This window comes from Trichechus manatus, unplaced genomic scaffold (assembly GCF_000243295.1).
Source record: "Trichechus manatus latirostris isolate Lorelei unplaced genomic scaffold, TriManLat1.0 scaffold00003, whole genome shotgun sequence".
NCBI classification, from domain to species: domain Eukaryota; kingdom Metazoa; phylum Chordata; class Mammalia; order Sirenia; family Trichechidae; genus Trichechus; species Trichechus manatus.
The window spans coordinates 12,201,574-12,220,398 of NW_004443939.1; the positions used below are offsets into that span (position 1 = coordinate 12,201,574).

At 35.9% G+C, this 18,825-nt stretch overlaps 1 protein-coding gene across 2 annotated transcripts in view; it reads left to right on the top strand.

Annotated features, from left to right (window-relative positions):
- Positions 1-18,825, top strand: part of LEPR (leptin receptor) — a 229,277-nt gene that overhangs the window by 183,662 nt on the left and 26,790 nt on the right. For both annotated transcript variants that reach the window (XM_004369025.1, XM_004369026.2), the window contains exons 8-14: positions 4,597-4,741; positions 10,716-11,006; positions 11,163-11,280; positions 13,486-13,685; positions 15,929-16,077; positions 17,385-17,544; positions 17,656-17,738. In XM_004369025.1, coding sequence (XP_004369082.1) covers positions 4,597-4,741; positions 10,716-11,006; positions 11,163-11,280; positions 13,486-13,685; positions 15,929-16,077; positions 17,385-17,544; positions 17,656-17,738 — 1,146 coding nt within the window. The remainder of the gene's footprint in view (positions 1-4,596; positions 4,742-10,715; positions 11,007-11,162; positions 11,281-13,485; positions 13,686-15,928; positions 16,078-17,384; positions 17,545-17,655; positions 17,739-18,825) is intronic.

An 18,825-nucleotide genomic window follows, 5' to 3' on the forward strand; every position in this document is an offset into this window, starting at 1 on the left:
TTGAAAACTTAACCAGGTGGTGACTCCAATTGTAGCTGCTGCTCCAGATGTGGTTTTATTACTTGAGCAAATTAATATATCTTCGGGTACCTGGTATGCAGCTATTGATCTGGGTAATGTGTTTTTCTCCATACCTGTTTCGAAGGGCCACCAAAAACAGTTTGCCTTCAGCTGGCAAGGCCAGCAATATACCTTCACTTTCCTACCTCAGGGGTATATCAACTCTCCAGCCCCATGTCATAATTTAGTTGGCAGGGAACTTGATCGCCTTTCCTTTCCACAAGATGTCACACTGGTCCATTTCATTGATTATATTATGATGATTGATCCTAGTAAGGAATAAGTGTCAATGACTCTGATCTTATTGGTAAAACATTTGCATGCTAGAGGGTGGGAAATTAATCTGACAAAAATTCAGTCACTTTCCACCTCAGTGAAATTTCTGGGGGTCCAGTGGGTGTGGGGCATATCAAGATATTCCTGCTAAAGTGAAGGGTAAGTTATGGCATCTGGCCCCTCCCACAACTTAGAAGGAGGTACAATGCCTGGTGGGCCTTTCTGGATTTTGGAGGAAACACATCCCTCATTTGGATGTGCCAATCCAGCCTATCGTGTGATTCAAAAAGCTGCTAGTTTTGAGTGGGGCCCAGACCAAGAGAAGGCTCTGCAACAGGTTCAGGCTACTGTGCAATCCACTTGGCCACTTGGGCTATAGGATCCGACTGATCCAATGGTGCTTGAAGTGTCAGTGGCAAATTGAGATACTGTTCGGAGTCTTTAGCAGGTCCCTATTGGTGAATCATAGGGCACACCCTTTGGATTTTGGAGCAAAGCCCTCCGTCCTCGGCAGATACTCTCCTTTTGAAAAATAGCTTATGGCTTGTTACAGGGCCTTAGTAGAGACTGAATGCTTAACCACAGGCCACCAAGTCACCATGAGACCTGAGCAGCTTATCATGAACTGAGTGTTGACTAGCCCACAGAGTCATAAAGTTGGATGTGCACAGCAGCAGTCCATCATTAAATGGAAGTGGTATATATGAGATTGGCCCTGAGTAGGACCAGAAGGCACAAGTAAGTTGCATGAGGAAGTGGCACAAATGCTCATAGTCTCTACTCCTGTCACATTACCTGCCCTCTCCTGGCCTTTACCTGTGGCCTCATGGGGAGTTCCTTATGATCAGTTGACTGAAGAAGAGAACACTCATGCCTGGTTTACAGATGGTTCTGTGCGATATGCATACACCACTGTGAAGTGCACAATAGCAGCACTATGGCCCTTTTCTAGGACCTCCCTGAAGGAGAGTTGTGAAGGGAGATCCTCCCAATGGGCAGAACTTCTAGCAGTATATCTGGTTGTTACTTTGCTTGGAAGGAGAAATGGCCAGATATGCAATTGTATGGTCTGTGGCCAAAGGTTTGGCTGGATGGTCAGGGACTTGGAAGGAACATAATTGGAAAATTGGTGACAAGGAGGTATGGGGAAGAGCTATGTGTATAGACCTTTCTGAATGGACCAAAGAAGTAAAGATATTTGTGTCTCATGTGAATGCTCACCAAAGGTGACCTCAGCAGAAGAGGATTTTAACAATCAAGTGGATAAGATGACAAGTTCTGTGGAAACCAGTAATCCTCTTTCCCCACCACTCCCATCATTGCCCAATGCGCTCATGAGCAAAGTGGTCATGGTGGCAGGGATGGAAATTATGCTGGGCTCAGCAACATGGAATTCCATTCACCAAGGCCACTTGGCTACAGCCACTGCTGAATGCCCAATCTTCCAGCAGCAGAGACCAGCACTGAGTCCCCACTATGGCACCATTCCTCTAGGTGATCAACCAGCAACCTGGTGGCAGTTAGACTACTTGGACTGCTTCCGTCATAGAAAGGGCAGTGTTTTGTTCTTACTGGGATAGACACTTACTCTGGGTATGGATTTACCTTCCCTGCATGCAATGCTTCTGCCAAAACTACCATCCGTGAACGGACAGAATGCCTTATCCACTATTTTGGTATCACACACAGCATCACCTCAGATAAAGGCACTCACTTCACATCAAATGAAGTGCAGCAGTGGGCTCATGCTCATGGAATTCAGTGGTCTTACCATGTTCCCCATCATCCTGCAGAAGCTAGCTTGATAGAATGAGGGAATGGTCTTCTAAAGACACAAATATGGCACCAGCTAGGTGACGATATCTTGCAGGGTAGAGCAGTATTTTCTGGGAGGCTGTATATGCTGTAAGCCAGCATCTAGTATATGGTACTGTTTCTCCCATAGCCAGGATTCATAGGTCCAGGAATCAAGGAGTGGAAATGGGAGTGGCACCACTCACTATTACCCCTAATGACCCACTTGCAAAATTTTTGCTTCCTGTCCCTGTGACCCTATGCTCTGTGAGTCTAGAGGTCTTAGTTCCAAAGGGGGTAATGTTCCCAATAGGAAACACAACACTGATTCCATTGAACTGGAAGTTAAGAATGCTACCCAACCAATTTGGGCTCCTCATGCATCTGGATCAACAGGCAAAGAAGAAGGTTACCACATTGGCTAGTTTGATTGTCCCTGACTGCCAAGGGGAAACTGGATTGATGTTGCATCATGGAGGTAAAAAAGTATGTATGGGATACAGGAGATCCCTTAGGGCATCTCAGTACTACCATGCCCTGTGATTAAAGTCAATGGAAAACTACAGCAACCCAATTCCAGCATGACTACTAATGGCCCAGACCATTCAGGAATGAAGATTTGAGTCACCTCACCAGGCAAAGAAACACAACCTGCTGAGGTGCTTTCTGAGGATAAAGGGAATGGTGGCAGAAGAAGATAGTTCTGAATACTTGTTAACTACCACGTGACCAGTTGCAGAAATGAGGACTGTAATTGTTATGAGCATTTCTTGTTTTAGTATACATGTATATGTGCCTGTATATATATGTATATAGTAATTTTTTTTGTTTTCTTCCTTTATTCCATCACTTATAAAATATAAGATGTAAATGGGGGTACTGCATTTTCAGTTTTATATGCATTAGTTTTATCATGTTAGGTACAAGTATGATTTTGTAATTTTCTTTATTTAGAAATTGTATATGGTTTAAGGAGATATGTACAGGTGCCAAGTTGACAAGGGGTGCACTGTGATGGTTAAGATTGTGTGTCAGCTTGGCTGGGCCATGATTTTCAGTGGTTCGGCAGTTATGTAATGATGTAATCACCTCCATGATGTGATCTGATAATCAGTTGTAAGGGGAATTTCCTCAGGGATGTGGCCTGCTTCCAGTATATATGGATGTTCTAGCAAAGCTTGCTGGCTCTTGCTCACTCTGGATCCTACATATGGCTTGTCATCATCTGATGTCCAGTTCTTGGGACTCAGGCCAGCAGCCTGCCATATTGCCTGCTAGTCTTGGGATTCTTCGGCTTCCATAACCTACGAGCCAGCAGCCTGGTGTCTGATCTTCAGTTCTTGGGTTCTTCTGCTCCTACAGCTACAAGAGTCAGGAGAAACCTCCAGCCTGATGCCTGACCCTTGGACTTTGAACTTGTCAGCGTCTACAACCATGCAAGCCGTTTGCTTAAGATAAATCTCTCTCTCTCTACATACACACACACAGACACACACAGAGACACATATATATTTATATGCTTCAATGGTTTTGTTTCTCTAGGGAACCCATACTTTATAAATGGTATTTTGATTCCTGTATTCTAGCTTATCAGTGGGCTCAGGTTCTTAAAATTATCTGTGCTGTCCTCTAGAAATATATATAGTTCTACCTCTGTTCAGCACTGTACATTATTTTCTACTGTGTGCTTTATAGATGGCACCAGGAGCTTGAAGCTTTCCGCCAGCTTTAGCTGCATCCCTCAAATATTGAAAAGTCATGTATTCATTATTATTTAGTTAAAAATATTTGCTAATTGTCATTGTGACTTTGTTACTTGGGCCCATGGGCTATTTAAATGATGAGTTTGCGCACATTAGTTATTTGGTTATTGATTTCTGTTTCATTCCACTATGGACAGATAAATACTCTGTAAGATTTTAAGTCCTTCAAATTTGTTGAGACTTGCTTATAGTCAATTTTGGCAAAGATTCCTGTCTTGGTTATCTAGTGCTGCTCTATGACAGATATACCATACCACAAGTGGGTAGCTTTAACAAACAAATTATTTTCTCACAGTTTAGGAGGCTAGAAGTCTGAATTCAGGGTGTGGGCTTTAGGGGAGGGCTTTCTCTGTCTGTTGGCTCTGGGAGAAGGTCCTTATCTCTTTTCACCTTCTGTTCCTTGATTCATCGGCGATCTTCTTGCGGCCTGGCATCTGTCTTCCCTCATCTACACTTGCCTCTCTGTGCCTAATTGGCTTGTTTTATATCTCAAAGGTGATTGGCTTAAAACATACCCTACACTGACATGGCCTCAATAACATAACAAAGAAAACGCTATTCCCAAATTGGATTACATCCACAACTACAGGGGTTAGGATTTTCAACACATATTTTTTGGGAACACAATTCAGTCTGTAACAGTTTCCATTGACTTGATGTTCTGATGTTTTAAAATAACGTTTATCATTTAACATTTTATCAGGTTGCTGAGATGGTCTTAACTACGTCCCTGCTAGTAGACAGTGTATTTCCTGGGTCTTCATATGAGGCTCAGGTGCGGGGCAGGAGACTGGATGGCCCAGGAATCTGGAGTGACTGGAGCACCCCTTATATCTTTACCACACAAGGTAGGTTTTATGTTTTGTAAAAAGTAGCTTTTATTGAGAGGGACATACATTTCCTGAATTTACCTTTGGCATATTATGAGCATCTTAAGTTTTGTGGCACTAAACCAAAAGGGGGGAAGTAATATACAATTTTATTTGTTTTGAACAAGTTAATTTGTCAATGAAAACTTGCTAAAAATAAGTGCGTAAGAGCTCCTAGATTTATGTGTTTCCATAGTAGTATCTTGCTTAATTATTTTTGTCTTATTAAAAAGATAAAAACTTAGTATAGAATTTCTAAATTAACAAATTCAGAACACAACTTGTACCGTTATTGCCATAATTTATATAAACACAATAAATATATTCATTTGGCATCAACTTCAAAGATTAAGATTTTATTTCAATATTATATTTTACATAATAAAATAATTCTCACTCTAGGTGCTTACTTTTGAGAAATTTTAATTTCCATCATTTTAAAGTTATTTTAAAAATCAAACTAACTGCTGTTTATTCATATCTTCTTCCTTAAGATGAGGTGCTATGTTTAAAATGGATACTCAGGAGTCTTAGGGTAATTCCAGCTCTACCACATACTAGTTGTGACTATAGGAAGTTACCTAATGGTTCTTTGACTGGATGTCTGATCTGTCAATAGACAAAATTATTCTTTCTTTTTAATGGACAAAATTATTCTTGACCGAACTCTTTCAGATAGATTATGATATATATGAAGATAGTGAGCAGTATGAAATAATAGAACATTAAACAAGTATTCCAATACATTTAGTTAAGTAAATTTATTTATCAATTATTATTTTAAAAGCATTGGCTAGGTCTGAAGCAATTAGCATTAGTGGTTTAAGAGCATTGTGACTTTGGAGTCTAACAGAAGTTTATAGAAGTCTTGGTGCCACCACTTACTTGAAAAGTTTCTTAACCTTTCTATGCCACAATTTCCTCATCTATAAAATGAGGATTTTTTTTTAACACGGATGAAATGAAATAATGCACGTTAAGTGCTTAGCACAGTGCCTGGTCCTTCGTAGCTCTTATCATGGCTTGTTAATCCACAATCTCAGTAGTCAACATCTCAAAGTCTAATGAGGATAAGAGATTGACATGACACATAACTAATTGTTTAGCACAAGTAAGATTGTCAAAATTGCTGAACAAAGTGCTAAGCAACAGGAGCAATTAATTCTGACTGGGTGAGTGAAGGGCCGTGTGTGAACAGATTTAGAAGACATTAATTTCTCATCTCAATTCCACAGATAATTATTGAGTATCTACAATGTGTGTAATATGATGCTGACAGTTCAGCTTTTGGAATGTTTCTTTTTCTAAGGAAGTCTAAATCTTCTATCTTTAATTATGTAGCTCTGATTAATAGGTCCTAAGGACTAACAGAGCAGTAAGTAGTTACTGGGAATGAATTAACAACATCATATTTTAAAGAATGTCGCATGGGGAGGTTTTTATATAGTGAAATGGGGTGAGGTGGGGTGGGGTTGGGTAGAAATAGAGATCACAGCCCCTAGCCCCACTTAGTGGTCTGTGACTTGCGTCCTTTATTTCATCTTTTGGTGAATTGTTTGTCTTCCACAATAAAATGGCTTCATTCTTTGTGGGTTTTTTGGTCTTACTTAGATCTGAAAATGGACCCTCTCCAAAGAAGAGGAGACTTTATAAAAGAATCAAATTTAGTTTTCAAAATTTGCCAAGATTCAAGAGTTACGCATTAAGATCTTTCTAGAATAATGATCATTAGCAATACTTTGTGTTCAGTTGAATTAAATTTAAAACTATTAATCCAGTATAACATAATAGTGACTCGTGTGACATTTCACCTAGGATTTTGTTCTGGATTAACTTAGGTGTTTAGACTTTTGGATGGACATATTTCTAGTTCTGTTTTACTTTATACAGAACCCTTTATACAAAACTTCTATTGCTTTCTTAATTCGTGTTTTTAATATCTGTAGGATTAAATTTTCTTGGTTTCCTAATATGTTGTTTCATATTTTTGTGCTTTCATATATAATACAATCAAATTAACTAATACATACTACAAAACACATCTACACATATTCTTCCATTTGCAAATATTTAGTGTTTTGTATGCATGAAGATAGTAAACATGTATTTTGTAGAAAAGAAATTTTGCCGATTTATTTGCTTGTGCAATATTCAACAATATTACCATTAACGGCTAGCTTTTTGTTAATTCACTACTGAGACATCCCTCCAGTGACTTTCGACATCCCAAAAATATATCTAGGCAGCAAATTAACTGCCACAAAGGACAGAATTTGTTGATTTAGCATTGAGTGTAAAGTTAAATTTACTAAAGTTGGAGAGCTTCGATGCCACAGAGTAGTAACAGTTGATTACAAAAGGAAGGACAGAAACTAGAAAGCCAACTAGGGACACCAAGTGTAGGAGCAAAGTCTCCTACACACTTCAATAACTCCTACAGACATTTCGCTATTACAGTATCACGTATTATAATGATGACTGTGAATCACAAATAAAATTTATAATTAGGTTCAAAATTCCCTATGAAATAAAAATAATAATTATCAATAGTATTAATAGACATTTATAGAGTGCTTCCTGTGTTTCAGGTGGTGTTCTAAGTGATTTACATCTATTAAGGTATTTTATCTTTTAGCAGCCCTTTGAAATAAGTACTATTATTCCTAGTTTATAGTCAAGGAAATTGAGATAGAGAAAGGTTAAGTAACTTGTGAAAGTTCACACAGTTAAGAAGTAATAGAGCTCACACTCTGATTCCAAAGTCCATGTTTTTAACCACTAATAGGGCATTTAAATGCATAATATATTAATTATGCAAGATTTCTGGTGATACTAAAAATTGTGATACTCAAAGCAAGTAAGCAGTAAGCTTGAATGATGTGGAGTATTTTTATGGAACTCCTCATTTCCTTGATGATACCTGGTAAATGAGGTTCTAGAGTTGTTTTGATGTTTAGGTTTAGTTTGTTGAGTTACCTTTGCAGCAATTTCCACACTTTACAGCACTTGCTACACTCGAGGTTGACCCCTGAATGGTGTATGTTTACCCAAACTTGGGAACTTCCTATTCCTGTGTAAAAGAATTTGAATCCCTCTTCCTTAAGTCTAGATTTTTAATATTATTAAAAATCTGTTGTTCACCAGTAGGTGCTATAATGTCGTACATCAAACAGAATCATTCTGTAAGATTAAGGCATTAATTTATGTAGAATGAATTAGCACACCTGGTTCACCATTTCCAAACATTTTTGGATATATTGAATTTTTTTTTTGAACTGAGGTTGCCTGATGTATTGCAGCCATAGCCATCAGAATGCCAATATCAGTGCGTTTATGACTACTACTTTTTATTCATTGATACATTAAAGCCATGCCTACCAATGCAGTTAATGAAGCATTGATATGACTAATGAAGGAATTCTTATGGTTTCTTTTAAAGTTATTTGGCTAGTTTCTTTCTCTATAGCCATTAGGAGGTCTTAGATTTTTAGAGGAAAAGTTAGGACTTTTGCTGGAATTTATGAAGTTCAAGAATATTACAGGTATGCTTCATACTGAAAACAACTATAAAAGAGCTGAATTCTTATAATACCTTTATTATATGTATATTTTGTTCTGCTCAAGAAAGAGGAGAAACTTATTAGGCAATTTTTAGATTTCATACTTGGCAGCTCTTATAATGGATTAGAGAAAATATTTTGGTCTTGATAAAAAATGGTACATCTGTCCCAAAGAATTAAAAAAAGTCTACTTTCTGGAGCTATAATAAATAAACACATTTTAAAATAACTATCTAGAATACTTTGATTCATATTTTATATTCTTTTGAATAATTCAATAATATTTGTCAGAATGTCCTCTTAATGAAATCTGTTAAAGTAGATTCTAATTGTATTGTATTGCTACCTACACATATTGTTTCTTGGTCATGAGAAGAAAAACATCATTATTTTCTTACTTTACAGATTAAATATTGTGTAGTATCTCCTATGAGGATAAAATATATTTATTTTTTGAATTAAATATTCACCAGTTACTTCATATAATGGATTTCAAAAATTTGTTCGATGTAAATTTTAAAAATTGTCTGGTTTTTATTAACTTGTTTTTCTTATATTTTTAAGCTAGTATTTTAGCATTCATCATGCTAAATACCTTGGCTTTTATTTCTCAACTAAGCCTTACTGTATGCATTTGATTTTGAAGTGAAAATGCTTTGAGTTTTTGAGAAAGCTTCAGCTTAATTCCTGAAAGCTAGTTTGTCCTTTTTTTTTTTTTTTTTAAAGAATTATTCTGAGAATTTTTGAAGCAGTTCAGTAATGAGGTGTGGAGTGTACTGAAGATAGGTCAACAGTCTTTCAGGTCTGTACTAGGTACTTGTCTGTAGTAAGTAATGTACAAAAGAGGCTTGACTGCCACCCTGAACTAGGATTATACTCAATCATGCCCATAAATGTAATGGACTGGTAACTGTCCAGTAATTTCATGCTGCAATTCTTTTTTACTGTTTGACTTCAGAAATACAAAATGTAAATTTCTTTTTTTTTAAATTTTTTTATTGTGCATTAAGTGAAAGTTTACAGTTCAAATTAGTTTCTCATACAAAAATTTATACACACATTGTTACGTAACCCTAGTCGCTCTCTCTGTACTGTGACAGCACATTGCTCCTTTCCACCCATGTCCGTTCAACCAGCTCCTGTCCCTGTCTGCCTTCTCATCTCGCCTCTGGACAGGAGCTGCCCATTTAGTCTCATGTATCTACTTGAGCTAAGAAACAATCTCTTCACAAGCATCATTTTATGTCTTGTATTCCAGTCTAATCTTTGTCTGAAAAGTTGGCTTCGGGAATGTTTTCAGTTCTGGGCTAACAAAGAGTCCGGGGGCCATGTGCAAATTTCTTGAATTAATTATAAATATAGATATTGGAATTTAGCATACTATTATAGAATAGAGTTTCATTTTATAATAGAATAAACCAAAACAGTAAAAAAACAACGAAGTAGTCCTTTTTTTAGAGATAATCCAGAAGATATGTGTGAAAACAGATAATTCATATTCTATCAGCATAAAATAGTTTACTTTAAATTGTACAGTGTTGAAATATGCTGATATCTTTGTCATGTCCTATGGTAGAAATACTTTTTTTCTTGTATAAACAGTCATTTGCTTTTTTTTTTGTTGTTCCTCATTGGAAAAAATAGGCAAACCAAATTCCCAGCAATAGGGGACTGAGTAAATAGTATAGAATAGTATACAGGCATTTAAAAATCATGTTTTAGAAAAACATTGATTTCACTTGTATTCCGTCACAGGATTCTGGCATAAAATAACTCAAAATGATTTTACAGACTAGTACTTACAGTTTTTCTTGCTTTTTGCATTTATCATTCATTTTACATTTCATAAATTTCTTACTTACATCTTATTTCTTTAATTTACCTGCTTATTTAACATTTTCATATATCCAAACAAGACAATAGCCCTGTTTCATTCATAGAAGTTTGTTTTAAGCATTGGACCTAGGATTCACTGATTCTCAAATCAGGGTCCGATGGAAAACATGTCATTGTGGAATTAGACTATATTGTATTTTAGGTCATTTTCTACCTATCACTTGTTGTTGTGTGCCATCACGTGGATTCCCACTCATAGCGACACTGTAGGACAGAGTAGAACCCCCCCCATAGGGTTTTCTAGGCTGTAATCTTTACTGGAGCAGATCGCCAGGGCTTTCACCTGTGGAGCCGATGGGTGGGTTCTAACGTGGACTTTTCAGTTGTTAACAGTGCCAAGTGCTTAACCACAGAGTTGTCTAGTCTCTTAGAACACTCAGTTTATTTTTGGCAATGTGACCCTGGAACTCATTGTGAATCTTTTTTATGTGGTATAAATTGCTTAAATACTGTTTTCTGTCTTTCTCTGATATTCTGCCTTTCTTCCCTCATTACAGATGTCATATACTTTCCACCTAAAATTCTGACAAGTGTTGGGTCTAATGTTTCTTTTCACTGCATCTATAAAAATGAAAACGAGATTGTGTCTTCCAAAAAGATTGTTTGGTGGATGAATTTGGCTGAGAAGATTCCTCAAAGCCAGTATAATGTTATGAGTGACTGTGTTAGCAAAGTTACTCTTCCCAATTTGAATGCAACCAAACCTCGAGGAAAGTTCACCTATAATGCAGTGTATTGCTGCAGTGAGCATGAGTGCCACCATCGCTATGCTGAGTTATATGTGATTGGTAAGAATACTAAGGTTTTGTTCATTTTGGTCCACAAATTATGTTTGCATTATGGACTCTTATCTTGGAGTCCCATTTAACATGTAAGGAAATTTTTTCATTCAAATATTTTTGGTGTTTTTGCTTTATATTAATGTTTTAATGTGTTTTAAATAGATGTCAATATCAATATATCATGTGAAACTGATGGGTACTTAACTAAAATGACTTGCAGATGGTCAACCAATACAATCCAATCACTTGCGGGAAGCACTTTGCAGTTGAGATATCATAGGTACGTATTACTTTTGCTGTTTTATTTTTCTGGGTCAGACAGAGTGAGATAAAAGGTTTTTCTTGTAGAAATATCACCATAGTAGTATTCTTGCATATTTTTTTCTTGAAAGAGAAAGGTAGGGTAGACTTAATTGGAAAATTTTGGAGGGATTAAATAAACTGGTGATTCTTGAAAAAGTTCAGGCAAAAAAGTGTAATTTGTTTTTTAACAAAAACTATTTTTGTGATAGTCCATCAAACCTCCCTAATTTCATTTTAACTGTTGAATTAAATCCAAGAAAAATTAGTTTATAGACATTTTAATTTAACTTAAGGAGTTGACTAAAGGAGAATATGGAGGATTATAAAAGCTTAATATCATTTGGCTGAAGATTAACGTTTTGCAAAAAAGCTAGGGGTAAGACAAAAATATTTTAAGAGACAATATGAATGGTTTTTAGAACTAGGTGAAGTTATTTAAGAAAGAAAAAATTAATTGTGAATAAGAAGAAATGTTCTAATAAGGAGTAACTGGTGCTTGTTGATTTTTACTCTTCCCTGTTTTAAAGATTTCAGGGCATCTTCCTTGTAATATTTGCTTCTCTACTAAGAGTTTTATATGAAATAATATCACCCATGATTAGACGAGATAGTTTTTTTATTTTAAAAATATCCCATAATAGTTTTCAAGTATGCATAATGCTCTCAAACACTATGCACTAGTGTATTTGTATTGGAGATTTTCAGTTTGTATAACTTGTGTTGGTTCATTCTTAAAATCTAAAATTTTCTACTTGAAAAATAAATTTCCACCCCCAAACACTGTGGATGAATTCTATTCCTAATGTTACTAGTCTATTCTTACATAAAAAAAAAAAAAAAAAAAAAAAAAAACCGGCAATTTCTACATTTCTCAAGTGATAATAATAGCTGCTTTCATCCTACTTAGTATGAGTAGTTTTAAATCAAAAGAGTGTTCATGGTATGCCATTTCACTTTTATAGTATGTTTTTATTTTCCTTCCATGACATTTTACATTAAAAGAAGTAGTTGGGTTTTTTTGTTCGTTTGTTTGTTTGTGGAAACTACATAAGCTCTGTGCCTCCTTTATCTAACTAACATTTACAGAAACATAAAACTAGCTACATATACTTGGGCAAATTTCTTAACTACCCTAAGCCTCAATTTCCTCATGTGTAGGATGGACAGAATAATAGGATTTCTGTGAGAATTAAACGGCATATTTTGTTTGATTATAATTAGATGGTATGCTTTATCATAGTAAACATTCAGTAAATGCTGGTTGCTGTCATGATATTGATGATGATACCTTTAGATTCCAAGAGAGTTATTACATATTATTATATGTTTCTATATAAAGTTGCTCTTCTTATTTTCTGCAGGTAGATGACCCCTCCTCTCTCAATTATTCCCCTTACCCTCGTGCCCCTACACACATCCATGATTGTAATTTTGAGTAAATGGGAAAAAAAACTGTGACAAAAAAATTGAAAATGAGAGACTTGAGATTTTTCATCTCCTTCTAACCTCCTCACTTCTGTGTCTGTGGAAACAGTTACTGCTACTTTAGTCGTTTAAATGCCATATAGTGACAGAAAGGTTATTTCAAAGAAAAAGATAAATGCTTTGTATGTTCTGAGGTGGAGTGTTGGTTGGGACTCACCTATAAGAAAAATTTTCTTCTCTGAGAAAATGAGTAATATGCTTGACTATATGTTTCATATATGTATTTAGAATTAGTGTTATTCTAGTTATATTGCTTTAACTAGAAAGTATTAGAACACTGTCAATTAATCTTTTGTCAATTGCATTCTCAATTTTTGGTGGAATTTAATTGCCTATTTAATGTGTAAGGAATTTGCCTTTTTCTCTATCAGGATTGCCTCATTACTAGTTTTGTCTATACTTTAAAAGCCTTATTGCTTATGTATGATATTAATTTAATTTTCAAAGTGTTTTAGGTTCTTATTTCATTTGCATCCCCACTTATATCCAGGGTTAATATTTAATAAGGGTTACTGTCTCTTTTTATGGAAAGACATGCAATTATGAGATAGCTGAGGATTCAGTTTCTAATAAGAACATCCATTTGTTAGATGGGGCAAAGCTGTCTATCTTTTAAGCAACAAAGGCAGAATTCTCAAAAATCCTAATTGCTTTTATTGATGTTGTATATTAATTGACTATTTTCTTACCTTTTAAGGAGCAGCCTTTACTGTTCTGATTTCCCAACAATTCATCCCATATCTGAACCCGAAGATTGTCACTTGCAGACAGATGGTTTTTATGAATGCGTATTTCAACCTATCTTTCTATTGTCCGGCTATACAATGTGGATTAGGATAAATCACTCTTTAGGTTCACTTGACTCTCCACCAACATGTGTCGTTCCTGATTCCGTGGGTATGTCAGACTGTTGCTGTGTCTTCATTTTTACTGTTAGATTAGTGTGTAGATTGATTCAGGGTTACTGTTGTGTTTTGCCGTTTTCCTGATCACACTAGACTATGAAAAAAACAAACAAGCTCCTGTTTACGGTGGAATTGAGAAGAAAATCAACCTTAGAAATTTTTACAGCTTGGTTTTATTTAAAATTATTCCTAGTACACTTTTTCAGCAATAGGAAAAATTTCATCATGCTATTTCACAAATAGGGGCAGAGGTGGTTCACTGGTAGAATTCTCGCCTTCCATGAGGAGACCAGCCAATGCTCCTCAAGCACAGCCACCACCTGTCTTTCAGTGGAGGCTTGCATGTTGCTATGATGCTTAACAGGTTTTAGCAGAGCTTCCAGACTAAGACAGACTAGGAAGAAAGGCCTGATGATCTACGTCTGAAAATCAGCCAGTGGAAACCCTATGGATCGCAATGGTCCGATCCCATTGCACATGGGGTTGCCATGAGTTGGCGGCCAAGTCAGAGGCAGCTAGTAATAACAATAATCTGAAAAATTATATCAGTCACTGTGAATGACATTTAGTAGTGTTAGTCTAAATAATGGGCATCTTTGTATATTCTTTTCCCAGTATGCTTATGAAAATAGCTGGTATTTTTAATCTAAAATTTTACTTTGGATATTCTGGTGTCTTTGTAATCTTAGTAAATATAACCAAGGCTTTGAATAAATGAGGCTGTGTAGGGACTCAAAATAACTAAAGTAAAGTGAAGAGAAAATAGTCAAGGATGATATTTATCATGATACTTAAAACATTCTTTTCAAAAGAGATTTTGATATCAAAGGATTAGGAGAGTTCTTGGAAAACTTGGCATGTCCCCTCAGCATCAATAGGAAATCTTTTACCCATTCAAGATTGTGTAGCACCAGTGAAAAGGATGTCTTTGGGTACCATAAACTATTTTTTCAAATAATTAGTACACATCTGAATTTGATTTTTTTTTTAAATCTAATGTCCCAATCAATTGACATTTTTTTCCCCAAAACTGTTTATTTTGCTTCCATTTTAAGTAATTTTACTTTAAGTAGTTCTTTTTCTGGTAAATATCTAGGCTATCAAGGAACATTCTCCCCTCTCCCCCTGCCACATGCACACAAATACACATGCACAAATATACCCACATGTAATATATGACATTTGTAACATGGATTCATTACTATATATTATCTGAATAAAGTTGATGTTTAGAGTTATGATGAAGTCAGAAGCTGTAGAGGCTCAGCTTGTGGGCTTTTAATTTCACAAGTGCTTTGAGCTTTTATTATAAGGAAGAAACTGAAAACTTGTTGCCGTTGAGTCGATTCTGACTCATAGCGACCCTATAGGACAGAGGAGAACTGCCCCATAGGGTTTCCAAGGAGCAGCTGGTGAATTTGAACTGTCCACCTTTTGGTTAGCAGCTGTAGCTCTTAACCACTGCACCACCAGGGCTCTTTATTAGGAAGAGTGGCCCTGAAAGTAAAACATAAAAACGTGGGGAAAATTTGTTGTGAATTTAATTCTAAGCTAAACTTTTGACTTTAACTCTGAGAGCAGCAGCATGAAAAGGTAATGGGAAAACATGAAGGATAAACTTTTTCTTTGCATTTCTGTGATTTTTATATTAAATCTTTAAATATGTTGTGTGTCTGTGTTTATATATTTATTCCCAAAAGGCTGTTTAAAAAAAATAGCTTGCTGTTCGGGTCATCTTTGCCTCTACTTCTGCCATTAAGAACCCATTTTCCTCAGATTGTAGAGAACCAAGGCTTCACTGTGCAAGACTGTTCCTGACCTTGACCTAGAAATACTTAATAATATGATAGCAGAAGAAGAGTTTGAAGCTAATACATGTAGAAATAGATGCAGTACATGTTTGTTTACGTTTATGTAGAACAGAGTTTGCTACTGATTTTTATCACGTGTTCACCATGGTATATATTTTCATGCAGAGCCAGTGTCTCTATTTCTAATCAGGTCTTACAGAGTGACATGGAAAATATATTGACTTTTTTCAGTCAAACTTTCTGCAAAATAGAGATAATCTCTTTCTTATGTATCATATAAAGTTGTAGGGGATCAAATGGGATAATGAATGAGAAAGTTGAAGAAGATATGTTGCTTTATGAAGTTATAACATCACAATAATATTCTTTAAACATTATTACTGTTTAAATTACTGTTGCATGATACTATTTTGTAAATTTCTAGTGAAACCCCATCCACCATTCAGTGTGAAGGCAGAAATTACTGTACACATTGGATTATTAAAAATATCTTGGGAAAAGCCAGTCTTTCCAGAGAATAAGCTTCAGTTCCAGATTCGCTATGGCTTAAGTGGAAAAGAAGTACAATGGAAGGTATAATGACCTTATATCTAGAAATCTCTTTAGACTTGTCTCCAACTCATAGATCTCCCAAGCCAAAACCAAACCCATTGCCACTGAGTCTTGTGACTCGTAGTAATCCTATGGGATAGGATAAAACTGCTCCATAGGGTTTCCAAGGCTGTCATCTTCATGGGAGCAGACTGCCACATCTTTCTCCCACAGAGTGGCTGGTGAGTTCAAACTGCTGACCTTTTGTTTAGCAGCCAAGTGCTTAGCCACTGTGCCACCAGGGCTCTTTCACAGATCTCCATATACCCAGAATTATCTAAGATCGATTATGAATGGTTAGCTTTGTGTGCATGTGGTTTAATAGACTAATTGACTATATGAGTTTTCAACCTTTTCTGAAGGTATTTTCATCTCTTTTGAAGAAAGCTTCATATATAGACTGGTCTTTTTTGCAAAAGAGAATCTTTGAAGCTTCTCAGTAGGGTTATAGCAAATCATTTAAGCATTTTCTGCATGTTTTTAAGCTCAATGTGCAGTCTTTTAGGTATGAATTTTTATCAATACATTTATCTGAGAAGGTTCTGCTTTCCTCCAGTAAGCTCATTCCAAAATTCAATTCTGGCATCCTACTTTATTACTTAAAAAAAAAAAAAAAAAACCAAATGCATTGTTGTTGAGTCAGTTCCGACTCATAGCGACCTTATAGCAGAAATACTGGATGGCGATGTAATTCATCTTCAAACCTGACCACTCTTTTCAGTCTTTCTTTGGTGGTTATATTTTTGTTTGCAAAAGATGTGAAGATGGAAGGAGAATTCAACCTTTTGAACATAAAGTCAGTTATTCCTTGGCGTTCTAGCTGAAAAGAGATTCTCTGTTGCACAAGCCTTGTGACACATGTGCGTGAAACATGCCCTTTCCCCTGCCATAGCCTTAGTTCTACTTGATTCTTATTTATTCTACTCATTTATGTCAATCACAGTGTCCTCTATGCTACTTATATGGGAAATATACAAATCTTAAAGAAAAGGGAATTGTCTTTTTGTGGGACTTATCATATATCCAACAGAAATTTATTTTGCGTTATTTTCAAGTTCAGAATCTTGTCATCAGTAAGAAAATAATAAGATAGATAAGAAAATCCTTAACTTGAAAGAACTCACAATCCAAACCTAAAATGAGTATTTCTAAAGCAGAAACTCAAAGTTATTTCCTTTAAATTTTGGAATAGTATTAAAGTTTTTTTTTTTTTTTTAAGTGCACTTTAGAGTACTTTAGATGCATGTGCATTAGTAATGATTAATCTAATGCTTTGTTTTACTTTGCAGTTGTATGAGGTGTATGATGCAAACTCAAATTCTGCCAGTCTTGTGGTGTCAGACCTGTGTGCAGTCTATGCTGTTCAGATGCGGTGTAAGAGGCTAGATGGACTGGGATATTGGAGTAATTGGAGTAATCCAGCCTACACAGTTGTCAGAGATATAAAAGGTCTGCAGACATTTTTACGTGTGTTTCGAAAAGTGCCTAAGGGTATGTTTCAAATATTGCTGAAAACTATTCCTAACACATGTACAACTTGGACTTCTCGTCATTTTGCAGTTCCTGTCAGAGGACCTGAATTTTGGGGAATAATTAATGAAGATGCTACTAAAAAAGAGAAAAATATCACCTTACTTTGGAAGGTATTCCTGCTTTTTATGTTATTCTTATAGCTCACATTTATACTTGTGTAAGATTTATTTAATTGTCATAATTCTTTCATTATTAATCTCCAGAAGACTGTGCGATCTCATACTTCATTTTATTTTTGAGATGTGATTGCAGAGAGCTGAGTTGTGTAATGGATGGAGCATTGGAACGGAGTTAGTAGGCTTTAATTCATTATTTTGGCAAAGTCACTTAAACTCTCTGGGCATTGGTTTCCTCATCAGTATAAATGTAGGATTAGACCAAGTGATCTCTAATGTTTCTTTGGGTCAAAACATTCTATTCATATTTAATCCCAAACGAAGTTAAGGGTAGCCTTTCCCACATACATCAAAGATGTCTAAAACATAAGAAATTATTCTATTTATATGATGGCATAAACAATGGATACAATATTCCGACATTTTAGCCTAGGAATTTTCAAAGTATTCTCTCTCCCAAATGGATTGATTTCCATCCCAAGTGAACATATTATTTGGTCAGTAGATACAGAAGTTAAGTTTGATTTGGGAATAAAACACATGAAGTAAAATAGCGGGGTTTTTTGTTGTTGTTGTTAGGTACTGCCGAGTCAATTTCTTTTTTTTTTTTATTGTACTTCAGGTGCAGGTTTACAGAACAAATAGTTTCTCCTTAAACAGTAGTATGCATATTGTTCTACGACATTGGTTAACAGCCCCACAACATGTCAACCCTCTCCCCTCTCGACCTTTTTTTTTTTTAGTGAAAATATACATAGCCTAAGATACACCATTTCAAAAATTCTATATGCACAGTTCAGTGACATCGACTACGCTCTTCCAATTGTGCTGCTATTCTCACTTTAGATGAAGGTTTACAGATCAAAATAGTTTCTCATCAAACAGTTAGTACACATGTTGCCCCATGACAATGGTTAACAACTTCACAACACATCAACATTATCCTTAATCAGCCTTGGGTTTCGTATCTATCACCAGCCGTCCTCTCCCCTTCTGCCTTCTAGCCCTTGTCCCTGGACTGCTGTGCCTCATTAGTCCCATTTGGTTTTATGGGGCTGTCCACTCCCCGGCTGAATGGTGA